Here is a 22,875-nt window from a genome sequence, read left to right as displayed (position 1 = left end):
CAGGATAAGATTGCCAGATATAGCTCGTGTTCGCACAATGCAAGCTACCCAAACTTGAACTTAGCAACAGTGATGGAAGTAAAACGAACGGAGAAACCCTAGAGTGAAAGAAGAATTTTCGGTATATACGAAAACAGATTTTCGAGTTGTATTTAAATGAGAATATACTTGCAAATCAATTTAGGTATTTGTTTTCTTCAAAAACAAGTTAAACACATAAAAAGAATTTTTCTATAAATAAAACTCTTAATAAAATATTTTTTGAATTAATTCCTTTAAGAAAAAACTTGCAAAAATAAATTCTATTAAATACGTGACTTGGTGTGTGGTTTACGCGCACATGTATGGGTCGAAAAATGTATATTTCGCCCCACCTGCTTCACCCTCATTTGTCAATACATCCATATGAATATGGTTATATAGTGGAGCTCCTTCTCTATTATACCCAAAGTGGGACTAAAGAAAGATTCATTCACTCAAAGAAATGAGTGAGCATCCATAGAACCCTCGGGTCCTAAGATCAAACCACACCAAGACCAAAGTATTGTAAGTGAAAACTCATTTTTCTCCAACATAATATTAGTCAGAGTTGTTAGAAGTACGGTTTCTATATTTCGAAGTATAGGTCAAAATAAAATTCTGACTGTGCACATGGGTGTAAAGAGAGCGTAGAAATATAATTGTTGAATGGCCCCATGTATCAAAGGTTTGTACTGATTTCTCTATTACACTTGTTTATAAAAACGAGAAACCATATAACACCAACCCATTTTGGAAATCAAGGTAGGTGGTAAGGGTTTTCTTTTCGAATAAAAGGTAGCTGGGGTTAACCTTTAATCATCCCACTGATCAATCTTGAATTCTGAGGGGACCGCTATAAGAGTAAGGGCTAGAAGATACATGCATGCCTCCACTCTTTTTCTTTTTGATGCAAAATTCATGCCGCCACTCCTTCCAGATGAAGCAATGGTGCTGGAAATCCAACAACAAACAAGATATTACAATGAGAACATCCATATCTTCAATTGAAATTATTGGACACAACTGCATCTTTCAGAACCCAGACCGTTATTAGACACAAAAGTTGGGATCCTTTTACAAAATATCTCTATTAGGCCAAACCGTTCTTCCCGCGCATTATTCGGCAACTAAGTGTACAATCGAATCCAAAACTGAACTCCGAAAAAGTTCGTAAAAATTCAATTTTTTTAAAGAATTGAAGCTAAAAAAAGGATATTATACATCGTATATATGTGTATTATTAGCACAAGGTTCCCACCGTCATTGTATTTATCATCTGGATTTGGCTTGTAAAATCCATCAGCTTGAGGTTGAGGTAGATTTTGAGTTTGAGTACAATCACTCTCATAATCCAAAAAGTAAGCCAAATCTGGATCATTGTTGTAGTTTATGTGTATTATATTGTCTTTACGACATGAGGATCATTTGAATCACAAAAATCTCAAAAACCTAGTTTTTTGTTCACTTCTTATTCCTCTCAAAAACCCCAACTCTTTCGAACAAATATTATTTGTCTACTAATATAACACTAACAACTTAACTTAATCGATCATTAAAATTATTAACTAATCATTATTATTATTATAAAAAGTAGTGTTTGTTGTGTCACGGTATGGCTGGGACATATTCGTTTTTTAACCGACGGTTAGGATTTCCCCTCACCCTCTCAGATTTTCATCTTATACTTTAAATCTAACGATGGTCAGTTATATTAGTCTAAGTCTTTGTACATGCCCATAATACTCTCTCATTAAATGTTAAACGAAAAATTCTTGATCTCCCATGAAGAATCTAAGATCATAATGGGTTTTAAATCCATTCGATGGTAGTCCCTCTTCCACCCATGACCGAACAAATATTAAGCGATCTTATGGTATCCCTGGTTGCCATTAAACCCTCGAAAATGTGAAACTCCCGAATAAAAGAATAATTTATCTTGATGGCAGAATACTCAAGGTAATGTGCGTTTGTTTTAGAAAGATGTACAGGAAAAAAAAGAGACTAATTTGTGATAAGAAGAACATGAGATTGGGTGATAATAACCATAAAAATAAAAATGTAAAGTGGACAGAGTTTTGCATTAGTTTCTAAAATGGGTACGCTGCTGGAAGCTTTAAAGAATGCACTTGGTTGTTTGTTGATTAACATTCAGAATAACAATGTCACCGGTTTAAATCAATCTTTGTTGCTGATCAGATATTAACATTCCAAATAACATTCAGAAAAAAAATAAATTTTACAACCTGCTTATACGAATAAACCAAAGATAAAGTAATAGTGTGAAATAGCCCGTGTCATTACGGCACGGGTGATTCCCTAGTCATTAATATTAAATATGTAAGGGTAGTTATGCCACTACCAAAAATGGTGAATAAGGGGTAATGAATTTTTTTTAACTAGGAATTTTAACACCATTAGGTATGTCTTGGAACATTTGATTTTTTTCTTTCTTTTTTCGAGTATGCCTCAACAGGATTCGAAATAAAATCCCAATTGCTCAACCCTAATAATGTATCGCTTGATGGGATCACAATCATTTAAAGTGGTGGGCGCTAATTGCTTGGGCCCAAAGTGTTCCAAGAACTCCAAAACATGAATGAACTAGTGGATTGCTCGTGCCATAATGGCACGGGGACGGAAGGGGGCTATCTATGATTAAAAAGAAAATATGCGTTAAACTGTAATTTTTCTTCCAACTCCTTCCATGATCTCCATGATTATTGGCAAAGAATAAAAATAATAATCCCTTCAGTTCAAGTATACATTCAACATTACAATTGGCAATCAAATTAGCCAAAAATAGACGCTGTTGATAAGAGCAATAAAATCAAATTTTGATAAGAAACTTATGACATGACTTCTGGATAGACAACATTTGGTTTTTCGTGTCCAATACTGTTATTTGGGAGTAACACATGGATCCTCCCGGCGTTGTGTATCTGGACAGTGCAACATATAGTTGTCCATTGCTGAATACGGGACTCCTCAAGTGTACCCCCACGTATTTCAGCGACAGATCCTGAGATTTATTAATGGTCATCGCATAAGCCAACCTGATTGGGAAATCTCTCCTTGTCGTTCGAATGAAGACGTGCAATGAATACGGTGTTAGTGATATGCGTGGAATAAAAACCACATCCCCAGCTTTGTCTACTGTTAATATTGTTGTCATAATGACACGTTGTTCGCAAATATCTATCCTTAACCTGGTAACACAACAGATCATGCCACTATTAAAACAATCATTGATGCAAGTCTAGAGTTCTAAATATAATCAACACGATAATATGGAGAAAACATATACCTGGTTCCGTTACATAATCCACTTCCAGGTGCTAGGATTCCGTTGGTTCAATGTTTTACTTGTATAGGTTGTACCTGTTGATGATTCACCATTAACCTGTTCCTGCTTGTCTGCTGCGAGAAACGTGTGAGATTCACCATTATACTTCTCCAACACAATTCTCTATATAATAACAGATTTTTTGAAAGCGCACTCATTCACCAGAGCTCCTGGTTGATTCTGGCCCCACCTGTACTTTATTTTGGTAATATCATGGAATTTTGCCGAATAAAATCTCATAAATATACTTTTTATTCCATAATATATTTTTCGGCCAATCACAATGGATTAATATTTTTACCTAAAATAACTGAATCCTAAAAATCTCACACCATTTCCGTAAACATATCAAAAAATCTAGAAACAAAAACAAATCAAGATATGCATTTTTATCACAATTTAATCATGAAATTCAATCGATCATACGATAAATTAATTAAAATTTTTCAAATGTCCAATGTTCGATTACAGTTTTTATACTTAAGTTAATCCTCATTACAATTTTAAGCTACTGATATTTAATTTAACCTAAATTAAAATTTACCAATATAAAGGATCTGATCAAATTTAGATAATGATTATAATTAAAATCAAAATGCATAAATTTGTGGATACCTTGACGTAGTTCTCTTCAGCAATTTTTTTGTTAATCCTGTCCAATAATCGGAATACAAAAGCTTTAGTAAAAAATCGTGATGAACAAAAGATGATATTAAGAAAAATTTAGCAACAAAAAACTTCAATAAAAATTCAACAGACAAGTGAATGCTTTTAACATTATTTTTTTTCTTAATATTATTGTGTAAAAAAGTCAAATGAACAAAATATTTCTATTAGGTAAAAAAATGTTAATATCGTACAATGAAAAACGACAATCCAAAAATATACAAACTATATAAATTTAAATTTCTTACGAATTTTAGCATGAAAAATATATTATTCGGAAACAAATATTGTAAGTATATTGGTAACTAATTTATTTATATTGTTCACTCAAAAATATTGAGTTTACTAAAAAAATATATACTTTTGGTAAAAAGATAATACAATAAGGAAAATCTGTAATCTCCATGCTTGAGCTTGCCAAAAATATTAGAAATTCCAGATATGTTTTGATATTGATTAATACTATTTCCGAAAAAAAGTCTTTTCATTTATGGTTTGGTGTCTCTATATAAATCATAAGAGCAAAAGCTAACCTCGACCACTGTTCCTGTACGCTGTCTCTCTCTGGCTTTGATTATTTATGTTTTATGTTTTTGATTGTTGACGCATCCGTTGTTTGATGTTCATGTATCTTTGAAAGTGCAGCGATTGACGATGAAAATACTATTGCAACAGGATTTTACTCTAATATACTCTCGCGTGGAAGAAATTGGTAGATTTCCTTTTCTCTTTTGAATCTTGCGTATAGGGTTTTTGTTGCATAGAGTTTTTGTTGTCTAATTTTTTTTTATTTCAAAATTGTTTGCTTTACATGTTCCTCGTGGTGCGGTTGCTGCTTCTGATCTGGTGCGACAATGGGAGGTCATGATGATCGATACGGGTTCTTTCTGAGTTTCAGGGCATGATATCATAAACAAAAGCGAGGTATATAAATTTTTTCGTTGGTGATGATGATCTTTTCAGTCGCCTATCATTGATTTTTTTGGCTTGCAGGGTCCTAATCGAATTAAAATTATTGGTACTCTTATCAAAGCTTACGAGAAGAATTTTTTTAAATTGATCCGAACTCTAGGTTCGGTGACTGTCCTTCCAACTTTTGTGGAGGGTAAGTGAAAATACTGATATGTAAAGGGCTGAATAATTTCTTATGCATTGGCATTCATAGAATCTACGTGGGTTATTAGTTTGATCCTTGATTTATGCTTATTATCTCTTATTTTTTGACACAAAAAAAGATAAAAGAGGTTTATAACTTTAGATCCTAAGGAGGATGTTGATAAGAAACATGCAGTTGGAAAAATTCTAAAGAAGAGTCTTACTATTAAAAGTTTCTTGGTCCAAGTTTGTTAATTTTGCTCCCACTATGGAATGAACAAACATGAAAAATGGATGTTCAAATCAACAAAATCTGTTGCTTTGAACACTGAGTCGGAACATCCAGCGTGCGTCTGTGATAAAGACGGGAGGCATTGCTACCAACGCTGGCGTCCGAAGGAAAAACACCAGTATTTGTACGTCCAACGCGCGTTTTCACTTAAAGCGCCCGCGTCAGTATTAAAAGCACCAGCGTCTGTCCCAATGGCGCCAACGGCTCAATCTGAATGGTTGCAAAAACTTGTGATCCAACGGCTACGTTTTTTGAAATCTATAAATACACACATTCTAAATTCACGCATTCAACTCTAAATTCACACATTCTACACATTCTTCTCTTCTCTTCACTCTCAATTCTTGATTGAACATGTCTCGGCCCCGGTTAGTTCGGCGAGTTCCGTATGCTAAAGAAGAAGATGAATCTATTTGCAGAAACTATGTTTTTTTTATCTACTCCAGCTTGGTTCGGCAAACTATCCATGGGCGAATTTCTGGGCGGTTATTCACGATGGGTTCTGCAGTGACACTCATAATCCTAGCCGTCGTTCTACTTGCGACATAGAACATCGTTTTGGTACAATTAAGAAAGAAGTAAGTGAGTTTGTAACTTTAACCATACAAGTAAATCGATATCGACTGAGAGGTGAACCTGATGCTGAGATGGTAACAAGATTTTTGGCTGAATGGCGAAGATGGAAAAATGTGGCTTTTCCTTTCGAAAAAATGTTTTGAAATCCTTAAGGGGTTGAACAGTTTCAACCCCTTCTTTGTAGTTGTTGTTCCACCTAGTACTTCTTCTCATTAGTAAGCCAATGTAATGTAGTCCGTCGTAATTTAGTGAAGCCAATGTAAAACACTTACTTTTACACATATGTAATTTTATTTAATTAAGACTGTCGTACTTTTAAAACTAAAACTACAAATGTTAGCAGAATTAAAAATTACATTAATCTCTCTAACGTCACTCATCTCTAGCTCCCTCATTGTTATTTTATGGAGCCAATAATTCAGAAAGTCCTGGGGATAGACCTGGCTGACCTGGCTGAAAAAATAAGGCGATTGACCTGGATGAACAAAATAAGGCGATGCACTCTGTGTACTCGGTACTCCAAGAATATAAGAGGTTTGTTGATGTGGTGGTGTTGGTGTGTAGCATTCATTTGGGTTGTAGGGCACATTTGGATTGTAGGGAGAGGATGATGATGAAATGCGCCTAGGTTCAAGCCGATATGCCTGAGGTTGAGATACAGGCACAATTTATAGTGAAGTAGTATTGTGATGTGTTTCTCGCACCATTGTTTCTTCACTTTCTTGCCATGATATGTCGTTTTTTTCACTTTCGTGCAATGATCTGTTGCTCCTGGTGGAATTGGAAGAATGTGACCGTCGTCCATCATCATTTGCAGTTGGACTTAAAGTTGGTGTCAATCCAAACATTTTGTCTGTCTGCAATTTTCATAGTTGTTCCAAGTGCATCACTTCTACTTGCCGATTCCGCCAATGCAAATCGTTGAGTCGAATCCGCAACTCTTCCTCACTGGCAGTGACATTGTAGTAAGGATAATCACGGTCCATACCTTGGGGAAAAATGGGGATCGTGGTTGGCTCACCTTGTGAAGTGATAAACGAATTTCGGGCATATTTGACGAGGATGATGAAGAACTTGCACCCGTCCTGGGATAAGTCATAAAGCTTGGCTCTTCTGGAGGTGGTTGGCTAGGAACGATATTTGGATTATGGGACATGTTTGATAATCCTGGGAAATCAAACCCATAGACGTGCATGTTCTTTGTCCCAATCACAGGCTTCGTAATTGACCGGTACCAGCTGACATACTTCTGTTCACTAATATTCACAATTGTATTTAGTCCATCCCTCTCCCAACCGGTTATTCTCAGACGATAAAATCTGATGCATAGGTTTGCATCTGTTGTAACGGGTTAATTGCAATTGCAAATATATGTTGTATTTGGTACTACACTCTTTCTCCCATACACCAAACCCCTCTTAGTGATTCCGGACTGTAAAAAACAACTCTACGCACAGAATAATCAAGAGTTATTACTCCAACATCAACACTATACTGAGGTAAATCAACTTAAGGGTGAACAACTACGTTGTTGTGGCTCCGAGTCATCTGATGTAACCTGTAAACAAAACTGCAACCCAAGACGTCGTTGCCAGTGTTCTTCTCTAAGTTGTTCTTCATATACATGTCCAACATTGGAAATCTAACTGTTCCTTCTTTTAGGATTGGTTTACCAACACGGAAGTAGGTATACCACCAATACTGCAAATTACTCCATAATTTTAGTATTTTGACTAAATAATCTACATTTGTTCACAAAAATTATTCAAATTTAGTAATAATAATAAATTTAAAAATAATAATTTTGATATTTACCTCTATGATACCCCATAAACCAGTGAAGTTTCCGTCGCCCAAGGACGCTTTATCCAGCGCACAGTACAATTCTGCTAAAATTGCAGATCCCCAGTCATAATCTGGTGCTTTGTCGAGATCTGCTAACGCTTCAAGCCAACCAACATGAGCAACATAAGTTGAGTTTGGAAAGAATGCCTGACCCAGTACCCATAAGATAAACATCCTTTAGAGTTCAGGATAGTCATCTACATGTTCTGGGTTTCTGGGTTTGGTTAGGAAAATATTCAAGGACTCACATCTAATCCCACCTCCTTTCAAATTTTTATAATCTCGACGCATATCTGATTCCACAAACGAGGAACAAAGCGTCTCCCATTTACTATTTGACACCCATTCGTCTTGGTTGAATGGTGGCGGGTCTCACATTCCACTAGGAATCCCAACAATGAAATACAAATCAAGGGGAGTAATTCCTATTACAAGTATAATATCAAATATGATTAATTTTTTTGATTATTTAATAATTTTTAAAAAAAAATAATTTAAGTTAAGTTAAAAAAACTTACTAATTTCGAAATCCATAAAATGGAATGTGTGCGTCGTCATCCACCACCTTTCTACCACTGTTTTCGGAATTTTTTTGTTATGTTTTCTAGGCTTTATTCTATAAAGCGCATATCAAGGATATCTGTCAACCCTTGCTCGGACTGCAGCAGGTAGACCAACATAAACAACATTTAATTCTGAAAATTCACCTTTCGTGACATAAAAATCCTCAGATTGTTCACGATGCCCCGATACATGACCTGGGACTAATGATGGAGCAACAACTATATCTGGGTTAGCAAACTCTTCTTCTCGATTTTGAGAAAAATCTACACCTGTGTGAGGCAACGGTGCCGATTCATTTTTTCGATCTCTTTTCTTCTTTATACTATTCACCGCTCTTCTCGCTATGTTCATATTGTATTAGAAAATTTTGATTTAGAAGATTTTTAGAAGAAGAAAATGGAAGTGGTGTGACTGAAAATGAAATGAATAGAACGAATTTATAGTGTTGGAATTCGAACGTTGGAAATATAGGCGTTAGAGAGTCGACCGTTAGAGACTTTGTGTCTAACGCTCGAGTCAGAACACCGAACGCCGCGTCAGAACATCGAACTCCCGAGTCGGGGCTTCCAACGCCAGAGTATGTCTTCCGGTCGCGTGTCTGATGGTCCAACGCCCTACGCTTTACCATAGTGGAAAACCCAGTTTGACCATCCACGTGGCTCAACAAATGTTTGAGTTTGGCCATTGCCATAGGAACTGCTATTAGTAATACTCATGTGATGATACAGTTAAAAAAAATAGCTAGGATGAGTTATTTTTGCTATTAGTAATAGGCCGTTTCCTTCTTCACCAAGTTGTAGCGAGTTAGCTAAACGTTGTTTTTTACTGGTGTCTTTCCTGGTGAGTGTGATTGGATAGTCCATAACCATCGGCTATGAATGTCTGAAATACGTGTAAGAAACGTTTTGTGCGTACACAATTCATTAAAGAGTGTTAATCTATCATTCTCTATTGTTATGAAACATTGTTATTAGCTTGCTATTTCTCAGTCCATGGTGATTCTAATGCATTACCTGCTAGCCAATGTTGTTACTTGACTGCATCGATTCCCATGTTTCAGGAATGTAACTGGGTGGTAAAAAGCTCGCCTTGGTGGATGTTAGGAAACTGTCAAGTTAACTAGGTTCTATATACTATAGTTCTTATACTTGGATGTTAAATCTTTGTCTCTTTACGAGAAATGATTTTGGGGTGCAATATCTATTAATGCAGTGTAGATAAGAGGTAATAAAGCAAGTGAATTTCGAGAAATGAACCGTCTTTAAATGATAGATTACTTATTTAAATGTTCTTAGACTTTGTTGCATAGGTTTTGAATAGATAACACTTTTCAACCGGCGGACATCATGTCAAGCATCACCATCCATGGTTATGAAATTTTGGCAGTACGACTCTAAATCACTTTTGTTATTTTCTTTTTGTATCTAAATAAAAAATTCGCTTTTGTTATTTATTTTTACTTTTCTGTCATAATCACTCACACTTTTGTTATTCATTTTTATTTTTCGGTCATAAATTAGTATTGTACAGATACAAGACACGATGTTATATATAACGTCTATGTACGTCGTTGTGTTACCAGAAGAATTTGTTTGTTTGTATCTTTAAAATATATTACCTAGAAGACTGTTATTATTATAGATAACACAATAGAATTCATAAAAACACAATTTATGAAGAAGAATTCATGGATGCAAAAAAAAAAACATTCTACTAAATTACTCATTTTTATCTTGCTCATCGGGTATACAGTAAGCCACAACTTGATTAATATCCTTAACAATTTTTAGGGTCAGTTGGATTTATTTTTTGTATTATTACTTGGTTACTTTGGTGATTACATTTGTTATTTTATTTTCAGAATTGTATACCTTATCAATTTTCTCAATTTTTTAGGTGATAAATATTTGACCCAAATGCTACGACGATCCATATTGTTTATAAAATAAACTAATATTATTTTTTAATGTTTATTGTGTTTAGCGCTGTGTAGGGGAGGTTTACTTTACCATACAAGTCTCAAAGCCTACTTTATTTTATTTTATTTTATGGCCAAGTACAAGCTTCAAACTTGCTTGCCTTTGCGTGAAGCTATTGTGTTCTCCGTACTATGAGACAAAAATCCGGTGGAGGGTGGAAAGATTTAAAGGATGCATATAATTCCTAACATGGGGCTTATCCATAATTATTCTAAATACTTAACTTAAAGAAAGGGAGAAAAAAAAGTGAGTATCGTCGATATATATATAAATTTTTTTTTAAGAGAAGTAAGGAGGAAATTCCTATGGTTGATGATTAATACTCCATCCGTCACTATTATAAAAACGGAGTTTATAAATTTTGTAGTTTTATAAGATATGCGGAGTTCCAATTTTAAGGTTGTTTTCTCCTCATATTCCCTATTTACTATGCATAATAATCATACAATTCAGTAAAGCATGAGAAAAAGATTTATATTAATATATAATATTTGTATTGAAAAAAGAACAACATAAATTAAGAAAGCAAAGAAAAATTTATGAAAACTGAACTTTTTCTTATTATAGGAGAACTCTCGTTCTCCGCCTATATACTGGGACAGAGCTAACTTGATTTTATGTACAACCAAAAGATAGTTGGTAGTTTGACTTTATGTACATATGCTAGCACGCAAAATGAGTAGAACATTTTGTGTTTTATGTACATTTGATAGCATTAACTGAGCAAAAGACCTTTTTTGTTAAAATCGTAGTGATAATCATACATGCGTGTGCATGGCATTTATAGTGATATGTTAATAGGTGTATAAGATTTTTCATGTTAAGGTTTGTCGGAAAGATTTGATTGATTGGGTGTAACCAACTCATAACAGTGAAAATGTTGAGATAACAAAAAAAGAAAACTACAACAAATTTGGATATGGATATAAAGAGTTAAGGACATAATTTTAGTCCATCTATGTGCTTCAATTTTTTTATATACAAAACAAGTCAATCTATAAAGCATCAATAAGTGTTGTAGCGTTTGATGATGTTGACCACAAACTCATAACATTCTAATAATGTTTATATTTATCGATTTTTCGTTATTCCTATGTTAATGGGTAAAAACGTACTGTCTCGGTGTAAATTGAAAAAAATGAAAATAACACTTTTCCTGAAACAGAGGGAATATTTTATTTTCCCAACCACATTTATGGATAATTATGATTTTCCACGATGGAAAAGAAAATTCTGCTCAAATGAACCAATTTGGTTATTAGGATCCTAAGCATATTCTTTTTTAATAAAAAAATATAAAGAATAATAAATATAATAGGATAAAGTGAAATAAATATAGTAAATTAGTTATCGGAAACACAAAAACTGCCGAGTGGTCAAGCAATATTGACGGAGGTTGAAGAAGACCTGCACGTTGCACCATTTTTCACTTTTGCTCATCCCATAATGGGATCAAAATAGACAAATCTTTAATTCACCCATCTGATAGGAATTGCTCCAACTCATTCTCAAGTCAAAAACATTCCCGTGCGTAGCACAGGTGAAAAACTAGATTAATTTCTGAAACCTCGTCGTTCCTAGGAGACAATATCGTTCTTTCGGTCATATATTCAGCAAAGGGCTTTCTCATTTCTTCAATTCTCGGATATATCTTTGAAATCAACTCATGTAGATTGACACATTTTGACATAGCGGATGGCAAGTTAACTTTTGGCTCTGGATTTTCGCCCACCTGCAAAATGACATGAGTATATCGAAGGAATTAGTATCTAGCTTGGCAAATGTGGTGGCTAAGAATGCAAGTAGCAATAATGTAAAAACACCTAATGAGCTGTGAGTCTTAGCTTTCCGTTATGTAATGCAATTATCCAGTTCTATGAGGTTTCAAGGTAATTGAAGTCTGCATAACAGACTTAATGATCTTTGGTGGAGATGTTTAAGGGAAAAATATTACAAAAACCATAACCTACTTAGCTCACATCAGAGCCTATTAAAAAGTAAGTGATACCTCAAGAATTTTGTTCATCTTAGCTAACAGTAGGAAACCTCATTAATTATCACAAAAAAGAACCGGAGGCTCAGGACTGCAACACCATTCAATCAAACTTACATTCCATGCTCATAGCAACATATGAATCCATTATACTGGGATAGAAACATTATGGGGGACACTTTCCCACAATGCAAAGTTCATAGTGACTCCACCTACTGAAAACCATGTTACCGTCTGGATATACCATAGTGTTCTGACAAACATCGTAGACATTTTACCATCTGGATCATTTTGAGATGCGGGTATCAAGTTTGGTTTTCTGTTTTTTTTACACAGAAATATAGCTAACACACAATTTCCACTTCCAGTGGATTGTACAGTAAGTGAAAATGGTGTTTAGGAGGTGCAATATGGTCTAGGTGTACGCTTTTCTTTCCCAAAGAGTATTTAGTGATGGCAAATGGTGTCTATATGGTACAACACACCAAGTAAACAGACCCTTTTGCATCCTAAAGCCTGATGTCTAGCAGTAATCAGAGAATCCATAGGAAATATCATATGTAACGTTATTATTGTCGCTGACACATAGTTTCCATTCTTTTTGAAGGATGAAACTATACACAGTAAATGGGAGGTTACTGTCTAAAGAGTAAACCATACCTATACACAAAAAGACTACACAAACTCAGAAACATGAATTCAGAGATAGTGAACTACGTTTCATAGATGCATAATGGAAATAGAAGAATTCATGTGTAGACAACGTACCTGAAGTAAGTACTCAGCGAACGCAATGCTATCAGGATCTTGACTCTCAAGCCTCATGTTTTGTGTGAGCTTAAGCACATTCACGTCTCTCCACAAAACAGAGCTTCTAACTGACGCATCTATGATTTGTTCTCTACGACCCTTTTGTACCACCGGCAAAGTTTGCTTAAAGTCTCCTCCAAGCACAACAGTGATCCCTCCAAATGGTTCGCTACTTGATCTGACATCTCTTAGGGTACGATCTACGGCTTCGATACAAAATCGGTGTTGCATTGCTACCTCATCCCATATGATCAACTTGGTAGCTCGAAACAATTCTGCCTCGATCGAATCAAAATCGACATTACACTTGGAATCAGATTGTGGCTCGAAAGGTATCTTAAATGTTGAATGTGCTGTCCTTCCACCGGTCAGAAGCAATGCAGATACGCCGCAAGAAGAGACGGTCAAAACAACATCACCCTTGCTGCTTCTATGTGTTGCTGCCAATGTGTTGTACACAAAAGTCTTCCCCGTCCCGGCACTACCATTTAAAAAGAATGTCTTACCGAGATTATTCACTACGGAATCTGTGATTGTCTCAAATGCAAGTCTTTGTTCAGCATTGAATTTCTCCACATTCGAGTCCACCACTGGTTTTTGAATGTCAAACTGAAGTTGTCTTTGCTCCCATATTAATCGATTTCCAACAATTCGGCTCCAGTCACCGGTGTGTTGGGGCATTCCAAGATCCTTCATTTCCTTCCCTTCCTCCTGCACTATCTTCTCCATGAGATACAGACCATAATCAAGAACCTGCTCCTCAGTTGGATTTTCAATTTCGTATTGTCTTTTGATCCTGAATGGCAAATCATCACATATATCCTTTCCATACCTCTCCCACAGAACTTCTGGTCGTGTAGGATTGCACTTGGTTAGTATAAGACCAAAGAGTTGTCGCAGCTGATGTGCAGTTTTGATCACGACTGATTCTTTCAAGCATTTATCACATTCTCCATCATCTTCCAACAGATTTAATGCAATACAGGCAGACTTGAAAGTCCGGTGGACCTCTTGAACACCACTATTCATCGTAGTTCTCAGGTGCTTGAACGACCTCGCCCCCGCTACTACTGTAAGCACCAACCTCAGATAATACAGTTCGCCACTGTTTGGGGCGACAAAATACATTCTCCCGATAGCATAGCCTTGCTTTCGAGGAGTCCATACCTTACCTGACAGAGTGATATGAACATATTCAGAAACATGATGACTCATAAATACGCATCGCAATCTGACTATTGAAACTCAGAAACATGTTTATTTTCAAAAACATAATTCAGACTATACTCATAAATGTGTAAATAACAACATGTAGTGTTGATCATTTCAGAAACTAAGGTATTAGCTTATATTATAGATGTACCATATACTATTTCAATATTGCCTTTGCATATTTTTATCGTCATAATTCAAATGATACTCAGAAACATGTAAACGAAGTCCTATTTTCATAGTGTACGGGTATCATTTCAGTAAATATAGAGAAAGGTGAAATAGTTTAAATAACAAAATCTGAAGAATGAATCTGGACATGTAATGTAAACTGAAGAATCTCTTACCGGACCATACGAAATGTGGTGGAAAGTCTTGATAGGTGTATGCCTTTGCTCTAGGATGTAACCTGCAGCAGTCCAAACTTTGAGATATGCCTTTCAAACAAACTCATGAAAACAATATGACTTGGTATCTATAAACATAAATAAATTGTTGTACATTAGCCACATGTACTATGCAAAGTAGAATATTAACCAAGTTTATTCAGTCAAATGTGCCTCCATTGCTTGCATTATAACTTCATTGTCATTCTTCTCCGTTTAATTTAATACTCTAGCCTGCAATGATTCAGTAGTCTTGGTAGGTGTGTGCCTTTCTGGATCTTAGTGTTTTTCAAAACTTTAAAAAGCATATATGTCCATCTAATTCAGTGAGCCAAAATGTGGCTCATGAAATTTGCACCATGACCTAACATTGGTCAATGACCTAAAATACTCATCTGACTGAAAATCTACAGCGAAATTCAACTACAATTTACTAAAAGTAGTGACATGGATAAATAGGATAAACTTTTAGGGTTAACCTGAAGTGGTGATGGTGTTGCTGGTGGTGAAGGAAGTGGTGACGTATCACTGGTTATGTTAGAGATGAACGCGAAATTGACTTGAAAACAAAGAGGGGTAGTTAGGGAATATTGTACCTGTAGTAGTCGAAGTACCCCATTAATGTGGTTACCACAATGTCTGCTTTATCTTGTATCACCTCAACTGGATCCTCTGGATCGTCTCGTTGCTTACCTGGAAGATGGACTGCAAGACGCTGTACTTTAGGGTTCTCTTTATGCATACGGTTTCCAAGCAAACGCCAAGCTGCATCAGGTGCTCCTATGTACCTTGCATTCAAATACTGAAGAATCTCGTTGGGGCCACCAGAAGCAACTATAGTCATCAGGTCATGTCCCTTGTATATGTACTTGTGTATGTACTTTACAGCTAAGACACTGGAGCAAACCTCGACATTGATATGGCAATCAAACATCCTGCTAAGGTGTGGATTGTAAGGGACCACATCCATATTAGTGGACTGGTTCTGATACTTGAAAACACAGTGATCTTGGCGTCGACGGTATATTGGATACCCGTTATCACTAATTGAAGTTGATTCTGCATATTGTTTTGGATAGTTCTTAGTGCACTTTCCATTCTCCATGCAAAATGCACTCGGTTTCCTAGCACCACACGGTCCATGCACCATGCATCTCTGTATTGTTCGAAAAAGTTCTGGATCTTGCTTGTCATCTGGGAACTCAGCACATACTATTTTATCCACCTGCTCTGGGGTGTGTATCTTATCTTCCTTGTCCAGAAAAATCAACATGTGCATATGCGGCAACCCTCTCTTCTGAAACTCTATTGTGTAAACATATCCAACCATCCTGCCAAACACGTTCTTCTCTTGTATTTCTTTTATCAGCGCCTTACATTTGAGCTCAAATACCCTTGCCACTAAATCAGGCCTATCGTGTGGCTGCTGATTTCCTAACAGAGCACTTGTAATATCTTCCCATCGTGGGTTCACCATCATGGTAAGAAATATATCGCGATGGTGGTAATACCTTTGCAAGAATCCAATAAACAAAGTAAATCCTCCAATACAATAATCAAGCAACACAGTAAAGAGTATAAATGATAAGTAATAAGCTCTGCACACTTAAATAATAATAATAAAGAAAAACAGAATTACATGCATCCAATATGTCGATACCATGGAATCATTAAAAAAAAAGAAAAAAAAAGCAGAAGATCAATTCGTTAGTCCTATTAGAGTTGGTAATAAAATACCTGGTTATCGAGTGCAACTGATTTTCCCTTTCGAGATGCTTCTGTGGCGTGATCCTCTTGCTCATCTTGAGGGTGAACTTGCCGGGAAAAATCTGACGTTAAGGTGGACATCATATATCTCATTGCTGCAGAAGTTGGAGATACAACGATTAGTACCTTGATAGAAGATATAAAAGTGCAGCGTCTGTTGATTAGCATGACTGAAGCTTGCAATAGGTTATAAGTATCATATATCTCACACATCTATAAAGAAATATCAAAACAGAATCCATGGTTCAAGCAGAATTGTGTGATATATAACTCAACAAATTATAAAACAGAATCAAGTTAAGAGATGTCTCAAGTCTCAACTAATCCATTATTGCAATTATACTTTTGTATCAAAAGACTTACCATTACTTGGTCCCGGTCTGTGCTCATTATTAGTAGCATCATCCTTTGTTGTTCTTCGCATTTGATAAGCTCTATGCCGTTGTTCAAGGATCTGCTGTTTGTCACTTTCACTCATTGAACTTCGTCTTTCTTCCATTGCAATACGGCGTTTCTCTAACTGAAGTGCTCTCTGTTGCAGCTGAATTCTCGGGCTTCGGCGAAGAATGCAACTTGATTCTGCTTTATGCTCTCCAGCTGACTTACAAACCTGTACAGTTGCTGTAAAATATCTATATTATAATCTTATCATGTTCCTAGGTCCCTACTTATGGGATAAACATTTACTAAAAACTAAAAATGTGTTGAGCTGAAGGTATATCATTGAACTCAGTAAGCTTACAACTGGTTTCCCGGTCATCTGGTTGGCGATTTGCTGCACTAATTCTTGCATGATAAGCAGCACGACGTCTTCTCTTTCGCCTTCAGTAACTGAATCCTGTTTGCCCTATATTGAGCACGACGCAGGCGCCTTTCTTTTTCAGTATCAGTCTCCGTTAGGTCTCGAACTCGAGCTAGATCAGTAAGTCTCGGACTTCGACGTGGATGCGAACTTGATAAATCCATCCACAATGGTAATAGAAGATGCAAATGCAGTAGCACAATGATGCACTTGGACAGTTACACAAACAGGAGAGTTCACAAACTTAAATTCATTCAATCCAATCCTATGATTTCAACCAATTCATTCAATCCAACCAATTCAATCCTGTCATTCAACAAATTTAATCCAATCCACACCCAATGTCTAATTTCAACCAATTCATTCAATTCAATCCTATCATTTCAACAAATTCAGTCTACACCCAATTTCTAATTTCAGAGTTTGATGTAATGATGTGTTTTTAGGGTGTAGAAGGCGGAGAATACAGTTGTGTACAAAGAACGGAGTTCGCGTTCGAATATAGGGTTTGTGCACAAAAATACGTTACCTGAAGTGAAGAAACCCAATCTGGAATTATTTGTGGAGGATACTTCTGAATTGATTAAATCTATTCACCCAGTTTCCAATTTAGGGTTACAGCTTCTGAATTGATAAAATCAAGTCAAAACCTTGTACTCTAAATTCGAAATTTAGAGTGGGAAATTGATCAAGATCAAGAGAGATTTATGATGTTCGACGGAGAAGAAGAGATCGAGAGTGTGAAATTGATGGCTGGTCGATTTCGAAGAAGAAAGGAATCGAGATCGAGAGAGTTTTTTTTCTGCGTTTTTGTTTTTTTTTGGTTTAGAAGAAAGAGTAATAGAGATACATTTTTGCCCCTGGATTTGGTGGAATATACGAAAAACTAAAGGAAACTCAAAAACACGGAGAGGCAATCGCGTAATTTACATATTCATAAGTCTGTTTTGCCCTCTGAGTTGTAATCAATTACGGGAATTTCAGCGAGGAAATGAAACGCGGAGGGACAATTTTGTCATTTAATCGTTGAACGGAATTTTATATTATAAAATAAAATGAAAATAGAAAAAGAATAGAAAGAAGATAAGTCATTTCTCTCCAAAACCCTTTCTACTGTATCCATCCTCTCTCGGTCTCTTCTGAAGAAATTCTCTAACCCTCGCCCAACGATGGCTGCAGCATTAGCAAGAGCTATAATCACAAAACCCACTTCCATAACCCTCCCAAGTCGTCTTTTTTCATCATCATATTTCTCATCGATAGCTAAATCCCCCCCACTTCCTGGTTTCATTAGACCTAAAAGACAACATTTGGTTCTTTTATCTCATGCTGTTCAAGTACTTACACCTTGTGCATCTCGTTTGAATACTATACGATGTAGAGTTAATCGGTCTGGTTCTGACTCATATTCACCTATGAATTCTGGGTCCAATTATAGTGATCGTCCTCCTACTGAAATGGCACCATTGTTTCCTGGTTGTGATTATGAACATTGGCTTATTGTTATGGATAATCCTGGTGGTGAAGGTGCTGATAAACAAAAGATGATTGATTGTTATGTTCAAACCCTAGCTAAGGTTCTTGGAAGGTAAAAGTTTAAATAAACTCGTAAATTGAATTGTTCATTTTTTTTTCTAAATTAGAGTTTATGTATGTGTGTTTCCAACTAGGAGTTTTGCAGTTCTGACCATGATGTTTAGTTTGGAGATTTTGGGTTTTCTGATGTGTTTTTGTCACTTTTATCTGTGCCTGCCTGCATTTTGACTAGGGTTTAAGGCTTCTTGAAAGGTATTATCTAAAGAATAAACCATTTTGTAATTTGGGCTGATATGTCTTTAGGTTTAGGTTTGTGTTTATTTTGTTATGAATCAGGTTTTCTCATGTTTATACCCGTTGGTTTTCTCATGTTTGTGTTTACCATATTTCATTGCTTCAAAGGTATACATGTAAAACACAACTTTTGGCTTTGTGTCTTAGTTTAACTTTTTTTTTTGTTCCTCTAGTTAGTAGATATTGTTTAAGATTTTGTGGATTAGTTAGTGCTGGTTTCTTTCGTGGTTGCCTACAGTGTCTAAACATGGTTTTGCGGTTGTGTATTATCTCTTTGTTGTATTTTATGGTGAACTACCCAAAGCATTAAAAGTGTAGAGTGTTACAGTTGTTCCTTTTTGAATATTTAGGCTAAGTGCTGCTTGAGGGGCATGTCTGATTTGAATATGATTTGTCTTAGGTTATCTACTAATTCTGTCTTAATTATTTACTGAAGACAGTATTCTGAGAAATCTATGTGATTACAACAATTCGGTTTCTTGAACTTCTCTAATTTTCTTGAGATTTATCTCTTTAATTTATATGTCTACCCTGTACTATTCATCGCTAGCTTAGTAGCTTTTACAGTTTCTTTTTCTTTTTATTTTGTTTGCATACTTATTCAATCTTTGGCATTATGAATACAGTGAGGAAGAAGCAAAGAGAAAGATATACAATGTTTCATGTGAAAGGTATTTTGGTTTCGGATGTGAGATTGACGAAGAGACCTCAAATAAGCTTGAAGGTTGGTCTATTTAGCATTTTATTTCTGTTGGTCAAGTATTTGGTGTTTGCAATTATGATCTGCTACAGAGTTCTCTTTAATTGTGCTTGCTTGCTTTTATTATCTACAGGTTTGCCAGGTGTTCTATTTGTGCTTCCAGATTCTTATGTGGACGCCGAGAATAAGGACTATGGAGGTAAGCTTTGATTTACACCCGAAAGAAAATCTTGTTTTTTCATTTGTCTCGCTTTTTTGCTATGTATATACTTTGAGGGCTGCCTTCTGCATCTGTTATCTGTGTTTGGAACTGTTGACCACGTGCAAATCTGACATCTGAGTGAGATGCAATTTGAAGCTCGCTACTTCTCGTTAAAACAAATCCAGATATGACTAGAGATAATTCATGTCTTATATGTTGGTGATGTTATACTTCTTCAGTTTAGGGCCCAGGAAACCTGTGGCTAAGCATTTTACAATAACATGCAAACTTTCTTTAAAATGTATAGGTTTCTGATGCCTATTGGCAGTCCAGAATTTTAATAAAGATGTTTTAACTGATCTTTTGACACCCTGAGTATAGTTGTACACCAGTAAAGAGGATGAAAATGAGAGTCCGGACTGTGTTTACTTATTAGCTCTTTTTCCTTTTATTTGTCGATTGAATCAAGATGAAATATTTAACACTGTGGGTTGCTCTATGGTTTTCTATTTTGAAGCTGAACTGTTTGTAAATGGAGAGATAGCTCAAAGATCGCCTGAGAGACAGAGGAGGGTGGAGCCAGTGCCCCAGAGAGCTCAGAGTAGACCCAGATACAATGACAGAACCCGATACGTTAGGCGCAGAGAAAACCAACAATAGATGCTCACTTGGCTGATGGATGAGTGTGATAGATGTATACTGTGGATCGGAAGCAATTTTAGTTATTTTCGGTTGCTGCCAATGTTTCTGGTACCTGAACAGTATACATTTGTGGTTATTCTCAGTTTATATTGGTTCTGGAATGCTACATTTATCTTTTTTGAACAAATTATTATGTTAGTTTCTTTAACCTAAGTTTTTGTTAACTTTAGAAGGAATGGTCTACCAGTGTTTTTGTTACACCTAAAAACTTAAATCGTCTCTCTCCTCTCTGAATAGTGTTTTTTTCCTTTCTCAAGGAAAAGAAAGAAAAAACACAATAAATCTTTCTACTCTTCCGCCATGGATGAGTAATCTTTAAGCTGACCTTTGGGTAATTTGGGTCATGAGGTATGAGGGACGGATTTGACTTTCTATAAATTTTGATGTGATGATTTTTTTCTTTTATTTTGCTGCATCTTACTGATTATAATTTTTCTCTTTAGATCGGGTGAGAAAGTATGCTGTGGTTCAAATTAACACAGGTATTTCTCTGGATCTGATTATGTGTTCTTATTTTTAGGTTTTGACCCTCCTCTTTTCTCCGATTAGCTTGTTGTGGGTATTGTTGTTTTTGATACAACAACAACAGGGGATCTGAGGGTCTATTTCTAATTTTAAATATGCTTGTTTGGTTCTTATTTCTTTGGTTTTTCATGTCTTGTTCTCCTCTTCAGGTTGTTGTGGGTATTCTTGTATTTGATACAACAACAACAGTGGACTTGATATTATTTTTGTGTGTTTCTTGCTTAGTTTTTCCTTGATGCTCGTGTCTGTTTAGCTTCTATGTCTTCTTTTGTCTTCAATTTCTTTTTTAATTAAGCAGTTAATATCAAATTTCCTTGGATTTCGCTGGAAAATTTTGAAATTTTTCATAAATTAAAACTGTAAGATTAAGCGGATCAGCTGAGATTCTTCTTTTGCGATTGAATCGGCTGAGGTCCTTTCTTTCTTCCGGATATTTTGTTTCATATCCTTGAATTTGGTCTATTGTTGTTTTGATTGGTGAACGGTTTTCCCATTTTATTCCTTTGATTGGTACTCTCCTCCAATTTGATCTCTTGTTTTTATGTTGTGATAGCCTGCACCACTCAAAGAAAAAAAAAACAACTTTAAGTTAGTTGCGATGGTGAGGAATGCCATTTGATTTACAAATCGGAAACGAATAAAAGTGTTTCCTTTTCCCAGTCAAATCCTTTTTCTTTTTGTTTTTCTTTAAAAACTCTTCAAAGTGGAGCTTTTTTGGATGCAAGGTTTTTAATTTTTTTTTTCTGATGTTCTCTATCAGTTGCTAGTGGCAATTGAAAAGGGGAGAGATCATCCTATTCTTCTTCTGTGTTGGCCTTTTTTCTAAAAAATAGAGAAAAGGTCGGTATGTTTTGGAATCTCTCTGCGTGGTTTGTTCATCTGTTTCTTAGTCTTGGCAACCATGGTTTTAAGTTGCGAGGATATTTTGAATCTGCTTAATGTGTTTTTGGTTGGGTCCATTTTATTTGGTCCAGTAATGGTTTTTCTCTTGAAAATTCTGTCTTCTTTCCAATGAACTTGCTGTTTGATGTAGGATACTGATGCTGTATGGTTTTGATTGCTTTAATGCAAGTTAGTTACTGTTTTTTCGTTATTGGTTCTTTTTGTTAGTTTAGTCTTAATATTGTTTCTTTATCATCACATATATGCTTGAAAAGAATCTCAAATCCACACCTTCCCTCCGCTGACCCTCCTAAACCCAAAGGCTAGCTGCTATTTTTTCCTTGATTCTTTTTAAAAATTTCAATATCGTTCTCTCTTGATTTTTTTTCAAGCCGCTACTGTTTTCCCTCCCTGGTTCTGGTTGGCGTGACTGAAACTAAAAGTTTAAGTGTCGGGCTGAACTTCTGATTTGGCTATATAGGGGCCGTTTCTTCACCACTTCTCTTTAAATTTCATTTTTACTTGTCTAATTTTCATGATGATTGTAATTCAAGTTCACTAGATTGTGTCCTTTTAAAGCTGCGTCATTTAGGTGTACCTAATTTTTACTTGCGAGTTTACTTTAAGCTTACCATGAAACCTTCACAGTGGTCATTAACCGGTACAAATGGTGTATTAACTAG

At 35.7% G+C, this 22,875-nt stretch overlaps 2 protein-coding genes across 3 annotated transcripts; one reads left to right on the top strand and one right to left on the bottom strand.

Annotated features, from left to right (window-relative positions):
• Positions 1 to 11,677: 11,677 nt before the first annotated feature.
• On the bottom strand, positions 11,678 to 18,125 carry LOC113276364. Of its 2 annotated transcripts, XM_026525961.1 has the most exons (8): positions 17,881 to 18,125; positions 17,292 to 17,657; positions 16,913 to 17,170; positions 16,520 to 16,644; positions 15,379 to 16,293; positions 14,744 to 14,805; positions 13,143 to 14,356; positions 11,678 to 12,113 (listed from the first exon to the last, which is right to left on the bottom strand). In XM_026525961.1, exons 4-8 carry the CDS (start codon positions 16,582 to 16,584, stop codon positions 11,895 to 11,897), a joined length of 2,475 nt encoding a protein of 824 aa, XP_026381746.1. In that variant the 5' UTR covers positions 16,585 to 16,644; positions 16,913 to 17,170; positions 17,292 to 17,657; positions 17,881 to 18,125; the 3' UTR covers positions 11,678 to 11,894. The 2 variants fall into 2 exon arrangements, with proteins under 2 accessions (XP_026381746.1, XP_026381747.1); XM_026525962.1 differs by having other exon boundaries at positions 16,913 to 17,159; positions 17,292 to 18,125.
• A 312-nt stretch (positions 18,126 to 18,437) lies between these two features.
• LOC113276363 (multiple organellar RNA editing factor 2, chloroplastic-like) lies at positions 18,438 to 20,985 on the top strand. Its single transcript, XM_026525960.1, has 4 exons — positions 18,438 to 18,939; positions 19,808 to 19,905; positions 20,015 to 20,080; positions 20,601 to 20,985. Exons 1-4 carry the CDS (start codon positions 18,521 to 18,523, stop codon positions 20,741 to 20,743), a joined length of 726 nt encoding a protein of 241 aa, XP_026381745.1. The 5' UTR covers positions 18,438 to 18,520; the 3' UTR covers positions 20,744 to 20,985.
• Positions 20,986 to 22,875: the final 1,890 nt, after the last annotated feature.

This window comes from Papaver somniferum, chromosome 4 (assembly GCF_003573695.1).
Source record: "Papaver somniferum cultivar HN1 chromosome 4, ASM357369v1, whole genome shotgun sequence".
Taxonomy (NCBI): Eukaryota; Viridiplantae; Streptophyta; class Magnoliopsida; order Ranunculales; family Papaveraceae; genus Papaver; species Papaver somniferum.
Note: the sequence above shows the minus strand (reverse complement) of the source record. Positions and strands in the feature narration are given on the sequence as shown.

Coding starts and splice junctions, on each gene's coding strand:
- LOC113276364 (XM_026525962.1), bottom strand. CDS start 16,584: ATGAGCAAGAGGATCACGCCACAGAAGCATCTCGAAAGGGAAAATCAG. Junction 16,294..16,519: donor CAGTTGCACTCGATAACCAG/GTATTTTATTAC, acceptor ATTCTTGCAAAG/GTATTACCACCATCGCGATA. Junction 14,806..15,378: donor GGGTACTTCGACTACTACAG/GTACAATATTCC, acceptor GGACTGCTGCAG/GTTACATCCTAGAGCAAAGG.
- LOC113276363 (XM_026525960.1), top strand. CDS start 18,521: ATGGCTGCAGCATTAGCAAGAGCTATAATCACAAAACCCACTTCCATA. Junction 19,906..20,014: donor GACCTCAAATAAGCTTGAAG/GTTGGTCTATTT, acceptor TATTATCTACAG/GTTTGCCAGGTGTTCTATTT. Junction 20,081..20,600: donor CGAGAATAAGGACTATGGAG/GTAAGCTTTGAT, acceptor TCTATTTTGAAG/CTGAACTGTTTGTAAATGGA.